General features: G+C 40.1%; 1 protein-coding gene across 8 annotated transcripts in view; it reads left to right on the top strand.

The window, feature by feature from the left end:
* MYO5A (myosin VA) overlaps positions 1 to 27,186 on the top strand; it is a 105,319-nt gene that overhangs the window by 58,908 nt on the left and 19,225 nt on the right. For 4 of the 8 annotated variants that reach the window (XM_076347745.1, XM_076347747.1, XM_076347749.1 and 1 more), the window contains exons 13-29: positions 560 to 685; positions 2,940 to 3,023; positions 6,522 to 6,683; positions 8,735 to 8,832; positions 9,522 to 9,608; positions 9,705 to 9,813; positions 11,324 to 11,535; positions 12,502 to 12,658; positions 16,234 to 16,473; positions 17,004 to 17,252; positions 18,362 to 18,455; positions 19,175 to 19,323; positions 20,060 to 20,173; positions 22,325 to 22,471; positions 23,253 to 23,306; positions 24,018 to 24,245; positions 27,036 to 27,136. In XM_076347745.1, the coding sequence (XP_076203860.1) occupies positions 560 to 685; positions 2,940 to 3,023; positions 6,522 to 6,683; positions 8,735 to 8,832; positions 9,522 to 9,608; positions 9,705 to 9,813; positions 11,324 to 11,535; positions 12,502 to 12,658; positions 16,234 to 16,473; positions 17,004 to 17,252; positions 18,362 to 18,455; positions 19,175 to 19,323; positions 20,060 to 20,173; positions 22,325 to 22,471; positions 23,253 to 23,306; positions 24,018 to 24,245; positions 27,036 to 27,136 (2,411 nt within the window). The remainder of the gene's footprint in view (positions 1 to 559; positions 686 to 2,939; positions 3,024 to 6,521; positions 6,684 to 8,734; positions 8,833 to 9,521; positions 9,609 to 9,704; positions 9,814 to 11,323; positions 11,536 to 12,501; positions 12,659 to 16,233; positions 16,474 to 17,003; positions 17,253 to 18,361; positions 18,456 to 19,174; positions 19,324 to 20,059; positions 20,174 to 22,324; positions 22,472 to 23,252; positions 23,307 to 24,017; positions 24,246 to 27,035; positions 27,137 to 27,186) is intronic. The other 4 variants (XM_076347746.1, XM_076347748.1, XM_076347750.1 and 1 more) reach the window with 1 other exon arrangement.

Raw genomic sequence — 27,186 nt, forward strand, 5'->3', positions numbered from 1 at the left:
CTCTGTTTTGACTCTGGCAACTTTCTCTTTCCCGAGTGTAGCAAGTGCAGTCTTTGGTCCTGCCAGATTTCTCCAAATTGCCTCTCGCTTAGTGTCTCACCTTTTGTCTTTTATCTTAGTTTAATTTATGCCAAGCCATGTATAGGGGATGGCGTGTGGTGTCCACTTCAGTGGAAATCCAGCTTGGGGTTCTTGTGTATCACAAAGCCTCACAAGCAATCTCTAGTGGTGGTGGATGAGTTCTGACCCGCTGAGATGCTGCTCAGTCAGATAACGTACCTCCTGGATCCCCGCCTTCAGGTGTGTGACACTGGAAGCGTTATTAGCGTCATATGTGTCACATAGCAGCTACACCTGCTGCTGGCCTGCGCCCAGTCCAGAGTATTAGAAAGGCAAGTGCATAGCTTGTTACCGGCTTCCTTGCTTATGGCAGTGCTGGAAATCCGGGGAGTCCGAGTTTGAAAGCAAACCACAAAGTGTTGTCCCCCGTCGTCTTAGTTTCTTTTGCTACTGAAAAGTTTTCAAGACATTTTAAATGGCTGTGTGTTCTCTTCCGTAGATGCCAAAAGGCTCGGATGACACTTGGGCCCAAAAACTATACAATACCCATTTGAATAAATGTGCCCTCTTTGAAAAACCACGCTTGTCTAATAAAGCTTTTATCATCAAGCACTTTGCTGACAAGGTAAGGACTTTTCCTCCGGTACCTCTTTCCGTGGCTGGTGTTGCTGAGCCTGTGCGTGGGAGGGGATCCTGGGGTGGGCGGCTGTTGCAGGCAGCGCCTGGGCAGCGGCATCCCTGGCTTTACTTGGCTTCTTGCAAAATGCGTGCCTGCTGCATCAGGATCAGGAGATCAGGAGAAGAAAGTTGACCTGGCAGCTGCGTGGAGCCAGGAACACAAACAAGAGCTCCTGACTCCTGTCACATGCTGTAACCACTAACCATCCTTTTTCAAAACATGACAGCTCAGTGTATTTGCAATTCACAGCATAATTGTATCAATTCCAGTTATGCTCTAGAAATACACAAAATAGAAAATCATATATTTCACTGTAGTTTTAGCTCAAGAGCAACAACAAAACGGTGTTGGTTTTGCTGCCATCTTAACGTGCAAACAGGAAGGACTAACAAACCCTTCTTCTTATCGCTGGAGCAGCACGTACTGTTCCCCCCCTCACCTCTGCTGGTCAGTGAACAGCTATTTCTAGGAAGCTGGACGAGGGGTATCTCAGTGGAGTGCATGCGTTGTTCAGCTCCCACAATGCATCATCGAACTGAGCAACTCCTCAGGTTAAAATAAAATAAAAAAATTAAAAATCCTGTTTAAGATAATTGTCCTGTTAAACAAAGAAGCTGCCTCAGAATATTGTCAGCTTTGTCGAAAAAAGTTTGGAGAAGCTCTGGGATTCTTATCAGTAGGTCTGTACGTGTTGACATGGGGGGTTGGAGGCCTTTATTTGCCTCCACTTGATTTCTCCCAGGTTCTTGAATTTAGGCATAGAAGGGGGGTCCTGTTCTTGTTGCGTCTAGTGTTACCTGAATGAAAGCAGCAAGAGCATCTCTGTAACTGTTTAGATTCATGAGTTCTGTTTTATTTGGTGGATGAGAGAACAAGAAGCGTTTAATTAATATTTCTTATACTGTTCATTAGGCTAAACTTTGCTATTTGAAAATCAGGCTTTCCTAGGCCTAGTCTGAGCAGCGAGGGCCAAGGAAAGCTAAAGTAGCTCCAAGCAGGTATTGGCAAAGCTCTAAGCTCTGATGCGCTGGTCTGTGCTAAGCATTTCATGCTTTCCTGTGTGCTTACGTGAATGCATACAGACATCTTGAAGGAAAAAATAAAGCTGTAGCTGGCAGGTTAGTAACCTCTGTGCCTTGATGTCTTCTCTGGGAGAAGGCAGAGATTCTGCTGCCCTCTCGTGGCATTGTCTCCCGCAGTAAGAACATTAATGGTACCCGAGGTAATGTTCAGAGTGGGCTTTCAGCCGGGGAGAGACCTTGGGGAGATCCTCTGCCTTCGTCCCCCCTAGGAATTTTTTTGAAATGTTTTGCGGCTCGGGGTATAGTGTTGTTGTGGAAGCACCGATAAATGGCTGTACTGAAAGAGGGGCCGCTGATGGCTATCAATCTGCCTGCGCTGAAAGAATAAAATTGCTATAAGGGTCTGCTCCTGTATTTTATAGTCTGCACTCCTGCTGATACAAGATTGAAGAGTTAGCGTGAGACACTTCATGAGAGTTAGCATACTTAACGTTAATTAATATTGAATTCTAAGATATAGACTTTTGACAATAGTTTTTGGTTTTTGTTTAGCCTTGAATTAGGACAGTGAAATAAATACTAGGTTTTTATCTGACACTCTGGCTGTTCTTTGGTCCAGGAGACTCCACGGCCCTCTGCTAGAGGATCGTCATGTATTGTCACAACATTCAGACTTTTTATTGCTTCTGGTAAAAATAGTCTTTCTGGGTACAAATGAGGCATTTTCATAATAAGCTGCAGGCAGATCTACTTATTGCCTCTCAGCTAATGAGACGAGATGAGGTACTTTGTTTTCAGTTGCATCTGGATTTCACAGAATTTTGCAGCCCTGCTAACTTCAGCGGAGGAGATGCTCAACACACATTTTGATTCTTCACCTTTATGGCAACCATTCAATCATGCTGTCCTACCACAAGCGTCTCTCAGCAGTGAAATATGTCTGGTATAATACAATAACAGTATTCATCTCTATACATTTTAATGTTTTACGCTTTACTGAAAAGCACTCTCTTTGAGGAAAATCTATATTTAACAAAGATGCACTTGGAAGCTGATATTTTCAACATCCACAAGAATTATCTGTTTTAAATGTGAATGTCACAGCTGGTGAATTCTATGCAAAATATTCTTATTAAATACTTTTAATACTTACTTTTTTGTAAAATGTTGGTTTTCAGGTGGAATATCAATGTGAAGGCTTTTTGGAAAAGAATAAAGACACAGTTTATGAAGAACAAATTAAGGTCCTAAAATCAAGTAAGGTTAGTATAAGGATTTTTTTTTCTTCTTTTGCAGTTATGAATCCTTGAATTAAGGGTCATATAAAATTTCTTATAAACCTAGGAAATAGTTCTCCCTTAGTATCAGATCAACTGAAATCGAACATAGTTTGTGTTTTACTTGTATATCTGTATGAATTTAGAAAGTCCTGTAGCCTAATTTTGCTCCATGTAAGATCAGTCTGTATTTAGCCACTGATTTCACCGTTGGGTGTTTTGGGGTTTTTTTTTGTTTGTTTTTTTTACTTTTCACAAAACTTTCCTATGTTTTCTGTAAAGGCATCAAGGACTTCTAATATACTATAGTAGTATAAGAAGGCTTAACAGTTAAGCCCTTAATTTTGTAATCTGAAAACAGAAGCTCCTTGTTTATGGCCTGACAATTGAGCAGAAAATTTCTGGAGGAGAGACAAGTTCTGTTCCAGAAGCAAAATGAGAGAGGAATGAAATGTATAGACCCTAAGGACACGAACCAGAATTTACGGAGTCGTGCCTTCTTGATATCTATGAAAGAAAGATAATGTCTGAATTGAAAAATACCGCGTGAAGGAATCTTATAGAACAGGCCTTCAGTGGCATCATCTGCTTTTTTAATGGCAAAAATGCTAGTTGTGCTCTTCTGAAACGTAAAGGCAATTAACTTGATGTTGCGCTGTGATGGCTGTTGGGAATTTGCTAGCTCTAATGGCCCAGGAAGCTGGGTATCAAGGACAGGCTATTTAAAATTTATGCTATTCTATCAGGGAAACCAAGATTTTTCTCTTCTGTTTCTATTCTGAGCAGATATATGAAGCTAAATGATTAAACATGTAGCATAATGAAAACCCACAGCAGACCTTCTACTGAGGGAAGTGTTGAAGTGGTTTGAGCGAAGTCGATTGCTGTGTCTGTGGGAGGCAGGCGGCATCCTCGGGGAGCTGGCAGGGACCAGCCGCCAGCGTAGCTCCAGCTCTGCCACGGCATGGCAGTGCGCTGTGCAGGGCGGAGGTGCAGGGGTGCTCCGAGGGATTAGTCCAGTGAGTAAGGGACGATGGGGACATACCTGCCATAAGAGCATATGACAACAGCTCGGGCCGGCTCAGTAGGTTGAGTCAATTCAGTTTAAACACTAAGAAACAACAATGGTTTTCCCCAGTGGTAAATTTTACCAGAGCCAGTGTTTAAAAAAAACTAAAATTCAACTGTGAAGAAAATAGATTTTCAAAGGAAGAATGTTTCATTTTTATTTTTCAGCTGGCCCTCTTTATTAGTAATTGTAGTGGGATTGCATTTCTCTTTTTTTTTTTTTTTTTTTTTTGTTGTCGCTGTCTTCTGGGTTTGCTGTGCACATTCAACAGAAGGTAATTCTAAATTGAATGCATCATCTGTCATCCTGCCCGTGCCCACTCTCACATACAGCTCGAATGCTTCTTTGCTCTCCAGAGTGCATGACACACACTGCTCTTGGCAAGCACTGTAGTGTTTAGCTATTTATTTTGGCCTTCTCTATAAATCCACCCACAGGACCTCTTTGAACTAGTTAAGTTTCCATGCATGTATCATGAAAGCAATACAACAGTCCTCAGCTTTTACGCTTGCTACTGGCATGTTGTTAAAATCTTCTGTTGTGGCTCTGTATTGAAAGAAATGATCTGTAAGATTGTTAGCAGCATGTCTGTTAGGTCGTCTGAAAAAATTACAGGGAAAAAATGCTTGCTTGCTTGTTTTCTACCACGTGAATTATCTGCCCTTTGATCAGTGTTTTCCCTCTCTTTGAACACTCCTAGTGTTCTGCGAAACAAAGAAAATTGATAAGATGCTAAAACCCAAAACCAAATGAAAACATGAATGCCCCCACAGTGTGGATCATCTCAGCAATGCTCTCCTGTTGTTGACTTCTGCTGCAGAAGGCCATAGATTGCTCCTTTCTTCTGCATGCAGTAACTGAGGCAGTGTCTATGAAAATGGCGCCTTTGAAATGCACTTGCCCATTTTTGCAGGCAGATTTTCCCAGGGTTGGAAAAAGGGAATGAGACTTATGTACTGATAGCTTAGAAGAGCTCATCCATCTGCAATCCAGACACTGGGGACCCCCTTCCCACCCCTGGTGTGTGAGAGCATCAGGAGTTTCAGACAAAGCATATTGCATTCAAATAAGCTTCTGTATGGGATGAAAAGACTTGGCTCTGTAGCTCAGATGCCTGTGCCTACCGACTCACTCCATCTGACCGCGAGCAGCTGAATGAGGTGGTGGTGGCCTAATCATCCTGAACTCTTTGCTGAGTCAGTTGAAGGAGACGGGCTAAATCATCCTCTGGAAATGTCATTCTTCCACCAGCTACAGAGGTAATCTAAGATGATTGTGCTCCTAATCCATCAGACTCAGGTGAGATAAAGCTAAGCTGTGATACTCCTTTTTTAGTTCAGGAATTCAGGATACCTTTGTAGCATTCATAGTCATTATATTATGCTGGAGTGCTGTGCTGGATGCTACTGAGGAACGTTTGATGCCTTCTGCTAGCCCATCTGGCACAACCACAGAGCACAAGTACCATTTTGTTGCGCAGCATGTTTCATTGGATATCGTGCATGCTCACCAAGTTTTATAAGGCAAAACCAATTTTTTTATTTTTTAGGTTGTACTTAGCCCAAGCACTTTCTAGTACTGAAAATTGAATGCTCCTATCTCTTGGGAGAAAATGCACAGATGCTAGATAAAAGATTATTCATTGACAGGTAGAGAAGTTCAGATTTTCTTACTCTTATAATGCTTCTGAAGTGCTATAGTTGTCAGTAGAAAGACCTAGTGGTGTTATTTTTAGTTATAAGTTACTTCAAAGCAGCTATTATATATGGGTGTATTTTGTAGCTATTAGAGAAAGGGAACCGGAAGCCCTGTGTGATATTTGGGAAGATGTTTCAGGTTTTTCCTCTGCTCCCCCTGGCCTGAGAGTAGATCTTCAGTCAGATAAATTTGGCTAATGGGTTTTTTTAGTTGATAGTTTCTCTTTTAAGTTGATTATTTCAATTTAGAGTGATAAAGCAGGAATATTCTTTGTTGCCTGCTGGGTTATTCAGCGTCCCAGATATTTCTCAACCACAAAGGAGTCTGATGCACCACTGGAATATGAGAGGACCCTGTTGTTTCCTTCTTAGATCAAAGCAGCCATACATAATTGCAATTGGTACTTACGAAACTGCTGTCAGTATGTAGCAGTTTCACATGGAAACTATTGCTGGCTCTATGGAAAAAACCTCAAATCAGAATTTTATCTTCAGAAGGAGACTCACTGATCAAACCCACAAAATTTTTAGTATTAAATCATGGCCCACTCACTGTACTACTAGCTTGAATGCTTTTTTGCATTTGTCCCCGTGTGGAGTTCAACAAAAACCCAGTGCTTACAAAAACTGAGCCTGGATTCTAACTATCTTAAGCACAAACGGGTGCAATCACTTGCTGGATTCTTACCCTCTGTATTTTTTCTGCTGTTATACCAGTTTAAGCTGCTACCAGAGTTATTCCAGGATGAGGAGAAGGTCCTCAGTCCCACGTCAGCAACCCCTTCAGGGCGCGTGCCTTTGTCTCGAACGGCTGTAAAACCAGCCAAGGTCAGGCCAGGTCAAGCCAGCAAGGAGCATAAGAAAACTGTGGGACATCAGGTGAGTTTGAAGATGCAGCTCTATTAAATAATCTCTCCCTCTACCTCCCTCTGTCTCACAGCTCTCAAGGTGTGCTGGCGCTTCTTGGGATCCCGTGTGATTTTGAGGCAGGTGCAGCTGATTATGACTTACAGTTTGGAGCAAATATACCCTAATGACTAATACCTTCTGGGCCACAGTTTCAGGGAGCTCAGTTCTTATTGTGGGGCCAAAACCAAAACTCACGTTTTTCAAAATAGATTTAACATGCTGGATGCTGAGAAGCTTTGAAAAATCTTATACTGGGTCTTTTTGGTCATGTGCCACATTGTCTGACTCAACTCAAAAGTGGGAGTTCAGTCCCCAGAAAACTTGGTTCTGGTTATCAATGGGCTAAACATAACACATCCACGTGTATGTGCCAGAATTAAATTAAAAGTATGCAGATCAGTATGGCTGGAGAACTCACTTCTTTTTGTTACTTTTCACTCAACAGATTTAACAGGTGTTTTCTCAAGATGGTTATGTCCCCAGTCAGTGCTTTATATATGACAGATTGTCCCTCAGACTATACAGAGGAGCCAAGGGGAACTTTTTTGGCAGTTTAGTACTCAGTTTTTATCTACTTGCCAGCCTGTACCACTTTGCTAGCGAGTAGTGGCATTCTTCTTTTGCCTGGGGCTTCCAGGAGGTCTGTGTGGATAACTCTTTTTATGTTACTGTAGGACAGCCTGGAATATAAATTAGCTCTCAAGGAGCGTAAGTTCTTTGTATCAGGGTCCCCTGCCAGTTCTTGAAGATGAACCAGCCACATCTCTCGGGTGCTCAGAGTTCTGATAAAATCACCAAAAATGCCTGGGCTTTGTCCACTGCCTTGGATGGTTGTCAATCCCCTAACAAAGATGTTAGCACAGTGTCTGTGCAGTGTCGCGAGCTAGTCACACTGCTAAGTGAGAATCAAGGAATTCAGAGAATGTTTGATTTGGATATTCATAATTTCTCTATAACCTTTCCCAAGCAAGCTATGTCAAGCTATGGGTGGGAATAGGAGTGGTTATATGCTACTGTACAGAATGCAAATCTGCTTGGCATGTGTTCGTGGTACAGGCTGCAAATTCCGATCTTCTGCAATTCATGCAAGAGAACCCCTGCCCAGTTATCTTTTTAATTTGAACTTCATTTCTGATTTTGCAAACAGACAGCATCCTGAGGCTGGTAGAGGCCTAACAGTTTTGTTGTCAGACTGAAACTGTGAGTTGAAGTGTTAGGGGTACTCTCATACTACTACTATCAATCAATCATGTATATTAATTTATAAATTTTAAAGAAAGCTAATACAAAAGTGATTTTTGTTGTATTCTGTGTAGAAATAGAGGTTGGCTTAGGATTATGAGTTCAACAGAAAGAGAGAAATCCATACCAATACATTTAAAACATCTAAGATGTGTTTTCATAGTTTTCTTTATCTATTAGGGTATTCTGTGGTTAGAAGAACATACTGCAGTATGTTAAGTATTTGTGGTCCTGATACTTTTTAAAAGTAAAGCTCCTAAAACTCTCGGTTATTGGACTTTCAAAGTTCTCTTCAGTATGTCTGACATTTGGATCAGTGGAGCTGAGGAAATTGATACTTTTTTTTTTTACCACTCTGTTGATTTTGAATTTTATTTAAAATTTATTTAAAATTAAATGGCTACTTAGTAATATGCCATGAGGTTTAGTCATGAAGACATGGATTAGACAAAGATTAGGGTAGATGAGATAGTCAAAAGCTGAAAATAACTCGAGTCTATCCCATGTTTTTGTAATTTATCACAGGCTGATATGGGAGCTTTACTCCTGTAAAGCCTAACATTTAGAAGTATCAGTGTAACATAATTCACTCAAAGATGTATCACATGTGTCTGAAACTAAAATCTGTTGCCATAACAAAAACAAGCTGGTGTTTATTACCGAAAGCATTATCACAAATAAGCAGATATCCCTAGGTCCGCTTCCTGAGGTTATCTCAAACATGACTGAGCTTACTGAGGCTATTCCCTGATATTTTTCCCTTTTTCTTTTTCAAAAAGTTTCGAAACTCTCTTCATCTGCTGATGGAAACCCTGAATGCTACAACTCCACACTACGTGCGCTGCATTAAGCCTAACGACTTCAAGTTTCCGTTCACGTAAGCTGGTTCATGTATGGTTCGTATAGCCTGTGCATGGGAGGGAATTGCCCAAGGCCTCGGAGGATCGAGGTTCTGCTAAACCTTGCTCACTCAGGAGTGAAGTGGTGGGTCTCCTTTCTCTTGTTATGGACCCATTGTGCGTGTGTACGTGTACTTACAGCAGGAGGTGTTTTGGGATGAACAGAGGGAGAAATACTTCCTGATGCTTTTTTTTGTTTCTGGCGATAGATGAGAAAAAATACCGGCATTTTCGTTGCTAGCTGTTTTAAATGTGACTGGCAGTTTGCACTCCTTGAGTTCATTTGGCATTTGCTGGAATTTGCTTTTGCAGATTCCAACGTCTTATTCCTTATCTTTTTTTCATATATGAACTTGCTTAGAGTTTTTCTCAAAAGTCTGCTTAAAATCTGGGCACACAAAGACTGCCATGGCTATTGGGCAGGCCAGCGGGAAGCAGGACAGGATGAGCAGCTTGCAGCAGCCGATGGGCTCGAGCAGTTCCCCAGTCAGGCTGTCCTCTGTTATCGCTGAGTTGCAGAAACACTAGCTGGATTTGTTAACCACCCATCACATCCCACCCCTGCTCCCCCTCCATGCCACTCCTGTCCTGGGTGTGCACAGGGCCAGAGGTCCCACGTAATGCAAAACTAGCTCCACACCCACAGGCTCTTTTTATTCCTATGTAGATTTGATGAAAAGCGGGCAGTGCAGCAGCTGAGAGCTTGTGGTGTCCTGGAGACCATCCGAATCAGTGCAGCTGGCTTCCCCTCCAGGTCTGTTTGCTGCTTTTTAGATTGCTTTTAGCTGCAGTTCTTCTTTTTAAGAGAATTACTCATTTTTGGGACTGACACTGTCTATTTTTCGGACAGGTGGACGTACCAAGAGTTCTTCAGCCGCTACCGTGTTCTGATGAAGCAGAGAGATGTTCTTAGTGACCGAAAGCAGACGTGTAAAAATGTCCTGGAGAAGCTGATTCTGGTACTAGACTTAGTGCTGAGAGCATTTGGAATCTGAAGGAGTAAAGATAGCGTCCCTTACTCCCTCATAGCCACACTATTTTAGTACTTCTACAAAGTACTAAACCACCGGTATTAGCACAGGAACTGTAGAATTTCCCAGTGTATCACAGGAAAGGAAGACAGTGATTTTAAGTGTGGGTGGGTTGAGGGTGAGCCTTACCTTGCTTAACGGCAAGATGCGTTAACCACACCTTAAGTAAGGCATAGTTATCTGGAGGTTTTCTAATGTGGAGGTGTTTCCGTCTGTGTGTGTGCTTGTGTCTTTCACACTGCTCCTCTCAGCTCCTGTGCTGAAGTCAACCTTTTTCACTCCTTTCGTCCTCATGACATTGTTTCCCTGCTTAGCACTGTGGCTGTCCTCGTACCTCGGCAGCCTCTTGCTTTGCCTCCTACCTCCAGCTGCAGCCCTGCATTCCCAGGCTATGCCATCCACACCACTGGCGTTGCACCTGAACTGATGTGTTTCTTGTGGTTTCTTAAGGACCGATGAACAGCGGAGGGCAGGCAGGCTCCAAAGAGACGGTTCCAGCCAGTTCTCAGTAGACGGTGGTTAATTGAGACTTACTTAGAAAGAGAAAGAGACAAAGTTTACTGAAGATATAAAACCAAGAAAGCTTACCTTGCTGAAGTGCAATGCCAATGTTAGGATGTTTATGGAAACAAAAAAATAAATACTGTGCAGGCAGGTTGGGGCTCGGCTTTTTAAATTCTGTGTCATTGGGTGGACTTAACTAAAATCTTTTGGTTTATATGCATGTGTCTGTATTTATAGTGTTAATGTATAGTGTTAAATGTATCCTAAGCTGTAGCTTTTTGACTGCTGTTCCTTTTAACTTAACATCAAACAATCAACAAAATTGATTTTTTTCAATGTCCCTTTGTATATTCTCAGTTTTTCCCTCCAAGGAGTACTACAGCCTATAGAGACAGAATATTATTCTCTTTCTGGTTTAGTTCTGAAATTTCAGATGTGTTTGAGCCAGCAGCGAGATGCTTTGTCCTGGCTTAGTCCTGATGCAGCAAACGACGCGTACACGTTTGAAGCCCCAGCTGTTTTGTTTGTACTGTGTAATATGGTTGAAGATGGACCGTTCAGAGGGGTCATCTGCAATTTAAGCAGGAAATCGTACATGTGCATTGTCTGTATTGCTTTCATCCTCTGGTCCCCTTTGTCACCTCCTGTAGCCTTCCATGTCTTTCATAATCTTTGTGGCATTCTTGTCTAAGCAAAAATCTCATGTTACTCCTTTAGGCCATGCTTGTGGCCGTATTGTATTAATTTGTTAACAGAATCATACAGAGAAAATACTCTCCTCCACTACTTAATTTAAGTCTAGGTTTACTTGAAATATTACACAGAAAATTTTGCCTCTTTACTAATTGTACTTTCATTTAGCCCTTCATGCCTTTTTTTTTAATCCACTATCATTTAATGGTGTAACTGATCCTCTTTTTACCTCTGAAAATAGGACAAGGATAAGTACCAGTTTGGTAAGACAAAAATATTTTTCCGGGCTGGTCAAGTAGCCTATCTGGAAAAAATAAGGGCAGATAAGTTGAGAGCTGCCTGTATCCGCATCCAAAAGACGATCCGAGGCTGGCTGATGCGAAAGAAGTACGTGCGTATGAGGAAGGCTGCCATCACCATTCAGAGATATGTCAGAGGGTACCAAGCACGATGGTAAGCAATGCTCGTGGGAAAACCCACACTAGCCTCAATTCAGATCCCTTTAAGTAGGACATTTAAATGTGATACGTTTGTTCTCTCCTTCCTATACTGGCTGAGAGGAAATGATTTTCCAGGGAAATGAAGGAAATTGAATATCATGAGTGTGTCTGTCCTGCCTGTTTTTGACCTTCCTGAGAGGGCAGTAGCACCCTGGCTGTATGATGCTTAGAACAGTATGTCGTTAGTGGGAGAAGAGTACAAGTAGTACTAGGAGACATGTTGCAGGTGAGGTAAAGCAGGAGTCTTGGCTGAGTCCTTACTGCCCAGTTTCTATGTGCCCTCCCAGCTGGGTCGGTCTGTCCTGCTGGAGAAGCTATTCCTCATCCAAGGTGCAGCTGTGAAGGGAGATACATCAGTCAGAGTCATTTGTTTGGATTGACTTCTGAGGGATGGCCGTGGATGGGCCAGAGAAAAGGGTAGGAGTACAGGTGGTATCATTCAAAGACAAGGTGGTCATGAAGACTAAGAATCAACCTTCAGAAAGATTCTTTGTCATGTCAAGATGCTTTGTAATTGTCTTGCTGAGAGGGCCAAGAACAAGCAAACATTTTCTACAGGTTGAGGTTAGGAGAGGAGATCTGGAAGGTGGCATAGTGGAAATAGCTTTAAAGCTGGAGAAAAGGTGATGAGAAATTAATCTGAGTTTATCTTGTCAGTTCTATAGCACAGTTCTCAGAGGAAGTGAAAATACTTCCTCGTAAAACCTTGCAAGGTTTCTGTTAATTTGTCATTTGTTGTTCTGTTGCCATACGGTAGATTAGCAAGTAAATATGCTGTATCACTGACAACATTAGGAAGAAACTGAAGTAGAAAATGTAGCTCTTGAGAAAGAGGGTAGAGTTATAGGATGTAAAAAAGATAGTATTCAAGCACTGGAAAATAATTACAGGTATTATTTGTAATCTTTTTCTCATTTAGCTATGCCAAGTTCCTGCGGAGAACACGGGCTGCCATCACTATTCAGAAGTTCCAGCGCATGTATGTGGTCCGCAAAAGATACCAATGCATGCGAGCTGCTACTCTTGCTCTTCAGGCTCTCTTAAGAGGTTACATGGCCAGAAACAAGTACCAAATGGTAAGAAATCATGATGTTTTACTTCTTCACTCTAGCTTTATTTCCACATACCTTCAGGACGAAGCTGCTCTGTGGTGTCCCCTTGGGAATCTGAAATGTTTACGTGCGTGCTGTTACACATAATGCACAAACAAAATATCACAGCATGGGTTGAAGGACAGCACTTGGAAATTAGAAAGATGTGATACTGCAATCAATGAACTTGTCATTTTAGAGATATTCACAGTGTCATCTAATACGGATGTACCTAGACTTTCCGTGCAGTCAGTGAAGAATCTAACAGGGATTTACAGCATTTCTCTTGAGAAAACTTTTTCTTTTGTTATACAGAATGTCGAGGCACTTAAAAGAAATACTGAAAATGGCCTTGTGTGAATGTGCCTCTGTGAGTCCAAATCAGTATTGCTCACATCAATATACGTATGTGATGCACTACTATTCCTATTCCATCCCTAATTTCAGTGATTCTGAAATGGCTGGTGGAATATACTGAAGGAGATTAATGTTAGCAAAGAGATACCCACAAAAATAGGAGATTAAAACTTAAGCATGGGTTGATGTTGGTTTTGTTTTGGAGAGAAATTGATATAAACCTGTCCTAGTGATACTGATAATATTTTCCTGATTACGCCTGATAAAAAATAAAAATTCAATTGAGAAATTAGAATTTTCTCTTCAGTGGTTACAGGGCTGGAAACAGAATTACGATTCAAATGGTCAGACTACAAAATGCCAACATGTTTCATGGCACTTTTGTCTACATGAATTGTTTTAACTACACTCAAAGGTCAGCCTATATTTCACTGAAAAGTTAGCTGAAAGAGTTCTATTTTTTTCCCAAGCAGGTAGATATTGAAGGCATATAACCAAAAGCCAACTAATGCCTATGTTCCATCTGTTTCTCTTTTATATTTGAAGTTTCTGTAATTTTTCATTTGTATTAAAGTTGTCTACACAGTCACATGTGAATGTGTCTAAATTACAGCGTTCTAACATATACTAACCAGAAAGTTTGAAAAAAGTAATCCCTGATAAGAATTTCTAAGTAGTAAGATCCCTGTGCTTGACTCGGCTGTTCTTTTGTGAGGGTATCTACTTGCCCTTTTATTGGAATTCTTAGCGTTTTCATTATTACAAACCATGTTTTATGTTGTGAGATTATATAAGATATGTTTTTAACAGTGATCTGACAGATGTGACAAAGTTGAGACATGGTCACAGCAATATGTGGGCTAAAAGCCATCCTTAGGAAAATGGGAAGTGATTCTGTATGCCTGAAGTTAGTTGCGTGAGTGATACACATCGCATCTGTCCTGTAGCACAGAGTTTTATAAACCTGTTCTATTCCCTCTTAATGGAGATGGCAGATTTCTGGAGGGGTCCCCGTAAGGGGCGGTCAGACTTGTCTGTCAGGGAGTATCCCCCTCGAGCAGTGAATTGTTCACCGCAGTAAAACATGAAGTTCTGACAAGTGCAGCTGCGATGTGCGGTGTATACATTGTCCTCCGAAGGTGGAATTTTATTAGAGCTGAGGTACAGGGATGGCCAGGGAGAGAAGCACAGGCTCTGCATGCCATGGGCAGGTAAACACAGTTGTGCTGAAGTTCATGATGATTGCAAATGAGTGAAACTGAAAGGCTGCTCTATGACAGCATGCTTGGGCTGAGCCGTGACTCTGTAAGTAATATATAGTACACGTGTTGTTTGTTAGGATTGTGAAAAGTACCTGTTGTTGTTGTTAGAAGAGAGGGCATGTGTTGCAGTCACATGACTAATACAAGGAATTTAAAATGGTTGAATCATCTATTTCACACATCCTGGGGAAAGCTTCTGCCCAAGACATTGCGATGTGCTTCTCAGCTTAACAAGGAGTTTAGTTCCTCCATAGCTTTTACATAAGCTTTCCTGGGAAATAACCTGGTAAATGAAGTAATTTTTCTGATACTCTCGCCTTACGTTGGAGTGGCCTGTTTCCTCACTGGATTGCATGGGTGTGAGAATTCACTGGCAGATGAGGACCATCCCTGCACGATGGAGGTATTTTGTGGGACTTGCTGCTTTCAAAGTTGAGGTGAAAATGTTGTTGAAAGCTAGTTGTATTCGAGCTGTTCAGGCACCCGCGGGCAACCTGAAGGACTATTCCAGGAAACGTGTAAGAAGGAGGCAGGAGGCAGGAACGCTAACTGCATGACATGCAGTCTGAAGGACTTTGGCTTTTGACCTTGCTGTACTTTTGAGAGAGCTATTTCCTTACCTCGGTGTGCTATTTAACCGAGTGCTGATATTTCAAGTCTCATTTTTTCTTCAGAAATGCTAAGGGAGAGGGTTTGTGTATCTTACAATCTTGCCACTTTGCCAGTGAACCTTTTAAATTCATTGATCTGAAAATGTAACACTTCTAACACATTTCAGTTCACTTGCTAAGAAGTATAAAAGAAAATAAAATTGTTGTTACCCTACTAGTTTGTCTTACCAGCTTTGTGGTAAATCAGTGTAAGAATGTGAACTGCATATGATCTTTAAACTATCAAATCCAAGAAGTAACATAAAATCTTAAACAGTTTTGTTCTTTAGAATAAACCGTTTAATTTGCAGAAGCTTTATTAAGTGAACTCTAAAGTTCTCACAGTCCTGGAAGCCTTGTGGGTTTGGGCAGGCTCTCTGAGCATAGCTGTGGTCTGTTAGAATTCAGGTGCTCCAGACCTGGGGGATCTCTGATTGAATCAGTGGGTGAAGGATCCAAAAACAAGTAGTAGACTCTTCTAGTGGAAGTCTCTGGCTAACACACTGATGAAGGTTGCTGGCATTCTTGACTGTTTCTAATTAAAAATTATTTTTAAAAAATTATTATGAATTTTTATTTTTAACACCTGAAGCTATGGTTGAAATTTCTGCCATGAAATAAGTTGGAATTATTACAATAGAAAATTTCTGATTAGAACAAATGGAGATTTTTCCATGCTGGCAAGTCTAAGATATGTCAAAAAAGAAAAAAAAAAAAAAGGAAAACTGACTGGAACTTGTAGTTTGGTCAGCTACACTACGTCTGCTGTTTTTAACAGCTGCTACAATTTACTCAGGGTTGTAGTGTGTACGAGCTGCATTGCGTATCAAGTGTGGTAATTTTAAACTTTGTATTGATGAATCCTATGCAGCATATGTCAATGATTCTAAGATGTTTCAAGATAAAAGATGCAGTAAAAAAAAAGAAAGATTGTATTTGTGATCTTGCCAACAGTTACCATATATTTTTATAATTAGCTTGGATCTGACATCAACACAAAGGAATGCCTGGTTCTTCAGTGTGCCTCCAGTTCTTTCCATGTTTTTCCTTCTGGTTCCTTTTCATTTTATTCCATGTCATCTTCCTTATTCCTGTCTTCTTTTCCTCTTCTTTTTTGTTTAAACTAATTCCATATTCATTTCTTGTTACTCTTCACCAGAAGTTTCTCTTTTCAGGCTAAGGTGCCTCTATGTGTACTTCATCTTTACATCTCTCATTATAGAGTCTGTTTAACTGAGCAGGTGTAGTTTGCAACTCTAATACCCCTTGTGGTGTTTTTTCTTAACTATAGATGCTTCGGGAGCACAAGTCTATTATTATTCAGAAACATGTAAGAGGTTGGCTGGCTCGAGTGCACTACCGTAGGACCTTGAAGGCAATTGTTTACTTGCAATGCTGTTACCGGCGCATGATGGCCAAGAGGGAGCTAAAGAAACTGAAGATAGAGGCCCGGTCTGTAGAACGCTACAAGAAGCTTCACATTGGCTTGGAGAACAAGATCATGCAGCTGCAGCGAAAAATTGATGAGCAGGTAAAAGCTCCCTGGACTCAGGGAAAATATTTAGAAATCTTGTACTACCTGTCCCAGTAGCACTGTGGGCATTCACAGAAAAATGCACGCAATTTTCATTGTAAGGTATCAGTTCTGTTTTCTGCTGAAGGACAGCGATAGAAGAGAAGGGGAGGCCACAGTAGAACTGGAACAATAAAGCACCCATTTGTGTCTGTCAGCAGCACTGAGAGAAAACATCTGCTCCCTTAATGTCAGTATTTCATTTGAAGCACGTCAATTGCTCTGTTTAAGGGGAAGGTGAGGTGACCATGTTTGGCGTGTGGGGGCTCCCTGTCTGATTTTAGTTTGGGATGTTAATGTGCAGGCTTAGAGACTGGACTGTTCTGTCACCTCGTTAAGCAATTCTGCAAAAACAGACTGAAACTTTTTGGAAATGGGGAAGCTGCTTTTTTGCTCCTGTGTCTGGGTATATTCTGTAGGGAACTGGAAGGCTCCCTTAAAGCAGAACTTCTCCAACAGCTGCTATGTCTGTGTTGTATTTTGGAAAGAACAAAGAGTACAAATTTCTGCTGGAGAAGCTGAGCAACCTGGAGAACACGTACAGTACGGAGACAGAGAAGCTGCGGAGTGATGTGGAAAGGCTTCGGATGAGTGAGGAGGAGGCTAAGAATGCGACCAACCGTGTCCTCAGCCTTCAGGAGGAGATTGCCAAGCTCCGGAAGGAGCTGCACCAAACTCAGTCTGAGAAGAAGACCATTGAGGAATGGGCAGACAAATACAAACATGAAACCGAGCAGGCAAGTATGCAGTCTCGGATGCATGAGAAGATTTATAGGGGCCTGGTGTCCATTCAGGTTTTGCCCAGGCTTAACTGCTTCAGTTGTGTGGCTGATATTTTTACAATATTTTTAAGCAATGCTATACCTGTACAATCCTAAATAGGCTTGATACCTAAGTAACTACACCTATGGTAGAAGAAGATACTAAATCTATATATTGTACGTAAACATATGTATTCAATCTGTTCAGATTTTGATATTGAAAGTATTTGCAAATCCAAATACTTAAGCTTCCTCAATTAGTCAGAGGTAGCGCATTCATAAAAAGAAATCATTTTACCTACCTAGAGAGTGTAATCACATATATATATCAGAAATCTGTCCCATACACAGTATTCAAAGGTACCTGCTTACATCCTACCTAATTTAAACAATTAGCCTACTAAGTGCACAGTCTAGTTCAACAGGTTTTGACTAACCCCTTATCTTTGCTTTAACCACGAACATATCAAACAGGTTGTTTCCTGTCAAGATTACTTGCCGATAACGGTGCAAGTTTTGAATACTGGAAGAGCCATTCCATCATTATGTGATGCCACAGTGGTACATTTCAAGATCAGATAAACATAAGGAAAAGTATTAATTGATTAAGCAAAGGGAATGCGTAGTAACCATAATCAGAGACAAATGAGTAACTGGCAAACCTGGGCACGGTTAAAGTGGCACAGCTTTTGGGCAGAGGCAAGATGTTAGATTATGGTGTTACCCAATGCAATGGAATATACAATAGAACTACCAAATTTGGTCCTATTTTAGGAATATTTCCATTTTAAGGAATGAATTACATCTTTGGGACTTTACTGAAAAATATTAGGGCACAGTGGAGTGGTTCAAGGCAGTTTTGGCGTCTGGTCAGAAATAGAGTGCAGGACATATAGGGGAATCTGCAGTGGGACATATTTAAGATGTAATTTGGGAAATGAAGACATCATAACTTAGTTCACTGATTTCGTTCTCTGAGGAAAAGTTTAAGTATTTGAACTCTTACAACAAAGATGTAGTTGCTGTTAGAGCTACTGATGAAAGATGAACTGCATTCCGAGTCAAATGTTTTATTATCTCTGTAGCTGGTATCGGAGCTGAAAGAGCAGAACACATTACTGAAAACAGAAAAGGAGGAGCTGAACCGCCGCATCCATGACCAGGCGAGGGAGATAACAGGTTGGCTCTGTTCTCTTCACTCAGGTTTTCTACTTCATGTTACCTTGTAAAGCAACACTCTACTGCATAGATTGGGCTAGTTTGCCTTAGTTTGCATTCCTTTTTAGTTTGACGGTTTCATTTCTTTGTTTTAAGAACTCATATGCATCGGAATTATTTACTATGAGTTTCCATGAAGTCCTAAGCATTTGGGGTCTTTTTGGTGAGGGTGACTGTTACAAAGCATTTTACTTTTAAAAGGAAGGCTCTGATATTTAGTACAATTAATCTACTGCAGCTCTTCTGGCTGCTGTGACTATGTAGACAGCAACCAGAAGAGCGTAACTCTAGATGCGAAGGCTGTGATGGAGGCAGGTGCGATGAGGAGGATCAGTGTGTTTGAGGCGTAAAGCATCTCACATTTTGCTTTTTCCATAATGCAGCACTGGGCTAGTGCCCCTTCTTCCTCCCTCCTGGAACTACTAACGCAAGGTATTAGCAGAATAACTAACTTGACTGAGTGAACCCTTCTGTGGTTACCACGATAATGTTTTGGTCCTTCATATATTTGGCTTAATGTTTGCCTGCAGCAGCACAAATACCACACACCAGCTTCAAAGAGCAGACTGTTTCACCATCTGTGTTCCTGGTGCAGACACGTGCCTGTACTTCCAGGACGGATGCACTCCATGGTAGGTAGAACTGGGGTTCTCACTTTGGATTCCTGTTCTTCGTGGCAGAAACGATGGAAAAGAAGCTAGTGGAGGAAACGAAACAGCTAGAGCTAGATCTGAATGATGAACGGTTGCGGTACCAAAACCTGCTGAATGAGTTCAGCCGTCTAGAGGAGCGGTATGATGATCTCAAGGATGAAATGAACTTAATGGTGGTAAGTGGCTAAGCATCTGAGAAACCAAAAGCTGTTCACCAACGTGTTTAGGCAGAATCTAGTGGTATTAGTTAGTAACTGATTCTGCTGTCAGCTGTGCGGTGGTGACCTGTACCTGAAAAGAGAATTTGTCCTTTTAAATATTGATTAATTAGATTAGCTCAGCCAAAACAAATACATTTAAAATTTGTGGTTGATTTTTTTTTAGATTTTATTTTTATTTTCACGTTTGTGAAGAAGGCTAAATTTCTGCTGTGACTTTGCTAGTGGTATTGCACGTGCCGTCTGCCCTTATTTTGCCCTGAAGTTATTCACATGTACTAGGGTTGTTTGTACCACATTCATCCAGTGTTAAATTTTAAGTAGTTCTAGGAATATTTTATGTGTCAGGAAAAGAAAATATTCCTCAATACAATGTCTGGGAAGTTAGAGAATTGCTGCCTGTGCTTCCTGTAAACTGAGCTTTTCTTTCCCTCAAAATGCTGCGTTGTTGCTTGGATCTGCTTTCTGCACCAATACTTGATGGCGTAGGATCTGACCTGTCTCCATAGATTTGATTGTGAACTACATCTCATAGGCTTTAGGTGGCATGAGAGACGAGAATCAAAAATCTTTTCTTATAAATTTTGATAGCTGTGAAATAACACCAAATATTACAAGCTAAATTATAGGTTGTGAAGAGACAGTCACAGGGAAAACCATATAGTGGTATTGATTTGTTTCATTTGCACTCCAGAACATCCCCAAGCCTGGACACAAAAGAACGGATTCAACTCACAGTAGCAATGAATCTGAATATACTTTTAGCTCTGAGATCACAGAAGCAGAAGACTTACCAGTGAGGATGGAGGTAATGTTAAAAAAACCCCACAACTTTTCATTGATCAATGGTTGAACTTATTCCTATATCTTTTTTTTGTATTTGCTTGTGAACACCATATCCTTATATTGAGATATCTAATGCTTCAATCCAACTTTTCCCATTTCCCTTTTGAAAACAGCTCATTCTCTAGTTAGTTGTGGTCCTATGTGAAAAGACTTTGTGAAAGTATGCTTTGAATTCTTCTGTACTACAGCAAACATAGACTAGATACCTGGCCATCCAGTTGATTTGCATCTGTAAAACATTTGCTTACCAGTGTTTGTAAGCACAATCACTTTTTCAGCACAAAGTGGGAATTCAGAAAACCAGTGAGACTTCCTGAGAAGTCTGTATACCGTACATTCAAGGATTAAAAGTGGCAAGGTGGCTAGCCACATTCTTAGTAGCTACATGGAATGAGTTCCCTGTTAGGGGTGAGAACCTCATGCTGATTCATTTTTCCTCTATTTCATAGAGGAATGTACTATCCCTTTGCATATGCAGTGATACCAATCCCAGGATATTTAAAGATTTTCAGAAAGATGACTCTCCTGATTCAGCTAATGAATAATAATCATGAATAGTTTGTGGTACAACTCCAAGCCATTCTTAGTATTTTCCAAAATAACTCCCTCTTTGGTCCCTCTCAAAGAAGTGGGACTGCTAACACAGCAGAGAGCCGTCAGGTTGGTGGTCTGACTGTCCTTGGCAGTTTGCAGATGCAAAGCTTTTTCTGTGCATTCTAGAGATCTTAACTGTGAGCCATCACACAGCTCACTCCATTTGCCCTCCCTCTAGGTTAGTTATCTCCACAGTTGCTTTTTACAGGCTGTCATTACTGTTTTTGAAAGCCTCCACAGAAAATTATTTTCTACTATGGATGCAAATACCCTGACACATCGATGCTGACACATATTCTATGCGGACTCTTTCATAATTTGCTTTCCCACTTATATTTTTCACCTTGCGTAATTGTTTCAGAAAGATGCTCCTACCTTCATGGATAATCAGGAAAAGGACAGCACAAGCACATGTGATTGGATTTCACATACGAGCCAAATGTCATCTTTTCCTTTGGCTAATAGACTTACTGAATTGCTGTTCTAGAGCCAGTTTTGGGTTTTAGAATATAAATGAAAAAAACTAACTCACACAAGAGTGTGAATAAATGCAGCACTGAGAAGATTAAATCTGTATTTGTTTGACCCCTTAAGATTTCAAACTCCAGTTTGACTCTAAACTAACAATATAGATTAATGATACAAAACCACATTAAAAAATAGGGTCCATCTCAATACGAGCCAGTAAAGCCAGAAAACTCAAAGTCTGTTTTCTTTTTCCTGAGCTGTTGGTGTGGTTTATGACTCTTCCCCTCAACAGTAAAAGGAGATCAACTGGAAATGGCTGTGCTTGCTTGTCTGCTACAGTCATTAATATTAATTTTCTAGTTCCTTTTCTAGGCTTCAGTATTTTATGGTGCACTTCACAGTAAATGCTTTGATCTTCTTGCTACATAAAGTACAAAATGGCTGATGGACAATTTCCGATGCACCTTCAGATTACAAACGCTGGTCCTTGCCCAGAAAACAGTGGATTAGGCCCAGAACAGGCTGTATAATTAGAATAATAAAAGGAAAAAGGCATAAAATATATCTTCTGGTACCTATTTATGTCACATCCCACTAAATTAGCCTGTAAATCTACAATGAGCAGAGAGACTTCTCTGTAGCTGAAGGACTTACTGTAGAAATAATTTAAAACTAAAAAAAACCCAAACAACTTCTATTTACAGTTGTTTCCAGGTGAGTCTAACCACAGACTTTTTTTTCTCCTTTCCCCCTCCAAACAAGTAAGAATAAAAGGTATGCTTAATTATAGACCTCCTGTCTGCTAGGTAGTCTCTAGTGCTTTCTTTTGCTAGGCTTTAGGCTTAGATACATATTATACTAGTAGATCCTTTTTTAAAATAGCGTTTGACAGCTGATGAAATATTTTAGATGCCAATAGTCCACTCTCAGAATCAGTAACATTTCTGTGTTCCTCTCTTTCCCCAGTCTGTTTCCCGTCTTTACTCACTGTAGTGCTTCCTTGTGATGTGGAAGGGGAACACTTCTTGACTTCCTTCTGTTCTTTCTAAAGCAGGAACCAAGTGAGAAAAAGGCACCATTGGATATGTCTCTGTTCCTCAAGCTGCAGAAACGGGTTACGGAGCTGGAGCAAGAAAAGCAATCCCTGCAGGATGAACTGGACAGAAAGGAAGAACAGGCTCTCCGTGCTAAAGCTAAGGTGGACTCCTCCTAGCTGATCAGATGCTGACGCCAGAGTATCCCTTCTTGTGAAACAGTAGCTGTGTGAATGCTACCTGGCTTTTACTAAATCCTTGTCTTCCTCTAGTACTTGCTTTATTTAACGACAAGTTTTATGCCTGGTGCTTAGTACTAGGGACTGGTTATTTAGTTTTCCAAGGTCCTTGAGATCCTCTGATGGAAGTTAATGGGAACAAAAAGTGCATGGGACTTTGCTTAAAAAAAAAAAAGGCTGTTTTTATTAAGGAATAGCAATATAGAAATTCTACTTAAATGATGGGGAGAATGAGTAATTGTTCGTTTTAGGCAGAATAAGAAGTGTTTCAACCAGGATGCAGAGCCAAAGCGCTGGGATTAGACATGTTGAGCAGATTTTATTTGAAATTCTCCTCTGATTTGGCCTCCTTAAGTACTTACAAAAATATGAAACCAGTTTTGGCAATTGTTTCTTAATACTCTTCCACCACTGAATTTCTTGAGCATCCTGGCATTCATCCTGCTCTGTTTTGTTTACCAGTGACAGTAGTGGGATTTGTACATGATTTTATTTATATTAACCAATTATGTGTCATAAATTCATAAGTAAATGAAAGGAGACAACGCCAATATTCAAACTAAAGCACTCAGCAGTACCAGAATGAGTGTTTTCCAGTTTTACAGGAAAATAATTTCAGCTCCCTTTCCTTTTCCTGCCTCAACTAAATTAAAGAATAGAAAGGATTGGATTTTTATTTTTCACACTTGTCTGTTTTCTTTCATAGGAGGAGGAAAGGCCTCCAATAAGAGGTGCAGAGTTGGAGTATGAGTCACTCAAGGTAATTCTAAAAAGGAGGTTTCTGTTATTTTCTAGTGAGAACATTGCCACCAATTGTATGTGCTGGCACAGAAAATTACATCAGCCCTCCTGTTCCAGAGTATTAGCTGGAGAAACTAGAACAGAAATTCCCCAGCAATCATTTTATTGTAGGATTGTCCTTTTTGAGGTGTAGAATGTGTGGCTGGGGCTCCAGAAAAAAAAGATCCCCTAAAACTCGGGGAGTTCTCTGTTGAAACACTTAGCACAGCTTGCAAGTTAATTTGAGCAAAAATACAGTGATAAATGTAGCCCTCTTTTCCAAACACGTTATTTAAATTAATGCATACCTTAGACCACTAAAACTATTTCCTAATATCACTGAATGATGCAGAATCTTCTTAGCCTGCTGACCAGTATTCGTTGTGAACTTTATATTTTTTGTTAAGGGGAGAATAAGACGAAAAAAGGATTGGTAATTTTTTTCCCATCACATCTGTATGATTCATGTGTATGTGTTCTGATTTTGCACTTCAGACAAAAGGTTAGCCATATTAGTGAAATCCTCCCAGGCACTATTCACCATACTCAAGAGGCCAGGGATACGGGAGAGATTGATTGATTTGTTGCAGTCACTCATCATTTTTACAGTTTCGATCCAGAGTTTTGTACCTGTGGTTTATAGGCACGTTGGAATGCTGCTGGGTGACGGAATTGTCCCTATTTCTTGCAGCGTCAAGAACTTGAATCTGAGAATAAAAAACTGAAGAATGAGTTGAATGAGCTGCAGAAGGCCCTCACAGAAACGCGATCTCCAGAGGTAACTGCTCCTGGTGCCCCTGCGTATAGAGTCCTCCTGGATCAGCTGACTTCAGTAAGTGAAGAGCTTGAAGTACGCAAGGAAGAAGTCCTCATCCTGAGGTCTCAGCTTGTTAGCCAAAAAGAGGCTATTCAACCCAAGGTAAATAATAGTCAGCAGATGCACCGTGTAGTAAAGTTACATTGCATCACTGATGTGCTTTATTTAATTCAACAGCATGCTTGAAAAGGCAGAAAAAAATGGTCTAGGTTTGAAAGCCTTTCTAAGTGTAATTCATTGACCCATTGTTAGGGCACAAATTGCCGCAGTCCGAATTGGGAGATTCTGTTAATAAACCAATTTTGGGTTTGTCTACCAGCATTCATGTAAAGATACCATACTGATCACAGCAGGCTGGCAGATACCACTGATCTGGCCAGGATCTCCCCAAACTCCTTTAACAATGCAGAAATAATTCTCATTTGGAGCAGTATCGTTTCTCTAGTGAGTATGTCGTTTGACTGGAAAATTTACAATAGTTCTCAGGAGTTCTTTTTAATTAATAGTTCAGTAGGAGGTACAAGGAGCAATTTCTTCTAAATCTGTGCGGGGTCACAGATGATTGCAAATAAATAACATTTCATAAAGATGATCTATGAAGAGAGATAAATTCCATATTATTGCTTGATAGGTGCTATGTGGTTTTGTTGAAAAGAGTAGATTACAACCACTGAAATGCATACCTTCTAAAAAGCTCTAATTCTGGTCAGATACTTAGGAAAGTAATAGCTTTGAAAATAAGAGTCATTCAACCTGAAAAGGTATCATGTAAATCCAGGAACCAGTCATTTCCAGTGAACTGAGCTATCTAGTGTTTCATAACCGCAGCAAGGAATGAACAGGTATCTCATCTTTCCTGTGCTACTGCAAAGTTATGTTTATATTTGTCCTAAATAAATTGAAATTCTGTGATGCATGAAGGTGTACATACCTTGTTTTAAATGATTAATTATAAAGAAAACAAAACTCATTTTTCTGTAATATTTAGAACATTGTAAATAAATACTTGAATAGTAAATCCTTGAATAACTTATTCTCAGCAATGGTGGGATACAAGTGTTGTTTTTACAGCAGTTGTGAGTATGAGGGAAATATGAAGGTGACCTGTGGGATGGCTAACTGCCAGTTTGCAGGTAGCTTCTGCTTGTTAGGTTGGACAGCTGCAGCACAGACAGGGGTTTTTTAATGATTTGTTTTTCTTCTTTCTTGCCTACCAATTTGATTGCCAGGAGGATAAGGTACACAATTTCTTCTACAGTTATAAACCAGAACTCTTAAATGCTAAAAAAACCCTCAACAATACTTGAGCTGTCATTTCCCTGCCTCTCATAAGTGACCTACATGTATATGAAGTTGTTCTTGCACTTTACTTTGCTGTTATTGAAAAACCTTTCTCATTATCTTCATGTCCCCCATGTCTCCATCTTCCCGCTCCACACAAGGGAACAAGTTATTTCAAAATAAGCAGATTTAACAATTTTGAACTGTTGGTTTATGGTAACCTGAACATGAAAGGAAAGATTCAGGAATTGGTCTAGTCAGCTCAATCAATGTATCTTGCTGAGTGTCTTAGGAGGGTAAGAGCAGCACTGTGATTCAGGAATCAGATCTCTATTAACTTGCAAAATCCATAAATTTCACCAAAAAACCTCTGTGGTATGAAGAACTACCTTACTTTATAGTGTTTGTTATCCTCGGCATGCAACAAACATTCAGGACTCACGTTGTGATCTGGAGATATTAGATAGGAATTGCTGAACGTTTGATTAGAAAATGTAGTTGAACACATGGTATTTAGGAGTATGAGAAACTGAACTGACTCTAAATGAAGGCTGTTAATTCAAATATTACAACTACAGCAGGTAGGGTATTCTTGAAGATATAAGAGTAATTAGCATTTCTTTCCATCAGCACAAAAATAACAAATATGTTCAGACTGCTAAAGCTTGATAGATTGGCAGGTGAGATACAGCAGTTTTACTGTGTAATAAAATAATAGTAGAAAAATCACAAAGATCTCATAAGGATATTGGGAATAATTCTTTGAGGAACTTATATATTTTATTGGTTTTCATATTAGATAACAGGAATCATACCAGGCATAGAGACTGAGGCTCCAAAATTTATGTCCACAAAGTTGTTATTGCAAATACTTGGCAAAATTTTACTCAGGAAAACAGCGTTTGATTGTTTTGAAAGACAAGAAGTCAGAATTCCATCTCTTACATTCATTATGTTCATTAGAGTCCTGTGGTTCCACAGCAATGACTCAGACTGGCCAAGGTGACTGTAAACATCTGTTAAATATTTTAAGTTTTACTGAAGAAAAAGCAAAAGTGCCATAGTAAACATTCAAAACTGAAACAAAATGGTATTATATCTAACTTAAAAAATCTCAAGCCCTTGTAAATTATTTCCTGCTTTGCCAGAGTACTTAAAATATATGGAGTGAGGAACAGACCTTATTTATGACATTTGAAAGACTAGATGTAATGCCATGTTTAAGAAATATTAATAGAATTAAGCTTGCAAAATTATGCTTCTTCAGTGTCAGTATTAGCAGCTGTTCCTGGTAATTTGAAATAAAATGCAAATTTGTCATTTCATGAAATTTATTTTGTTCCTTTTACATGATGAACAAATGAAAAGAGGTTAACACATGTACCTGCTTATTAGACAGACTGATATTTGACCATGTTGCATGCATTCATTTTAAAAGATACACCAAATGGACATAGAAATTATGGACCAACCTCCTGCTCAGGTACCCACACTAATTTTAATGTGGCTACTCAAGGATTAGTGTTCCACGTGGGTAAAGTGACAAAAACATGGATTCAAAGAACAATTACGTTGTTAAATTTACCCTGGAAATCATCACTGTTTTTCCAGAATACCATGACGGATTCTACAATCCTCTTGGAGGATGTACAAAAGATGAAAGACAAAGGAGAAATAGCACAGGCGTATATTGGGCTGAAGGAAACAAACAGGTACAAGTTCTCTTTATTTAATCTACGATCAGTTGGGGTCTGCTGTGACA

This window comes from Aptenodytes patagonicus, chromosome 10 (assembly GCF_965638725.1).
Source record: "Aptenodytes patagonicus chromosome 10, bAptPat1.pri.cur, whole genome shotgun sequence".
Classification (NCBI taxonomy): domain Eukaryota; kingdom Metazoa; phylum Chordata; class Aves; order Sphenisciformes; family Spheniscidae; genus Aptenodytes; species Aptenodytes patagonicus.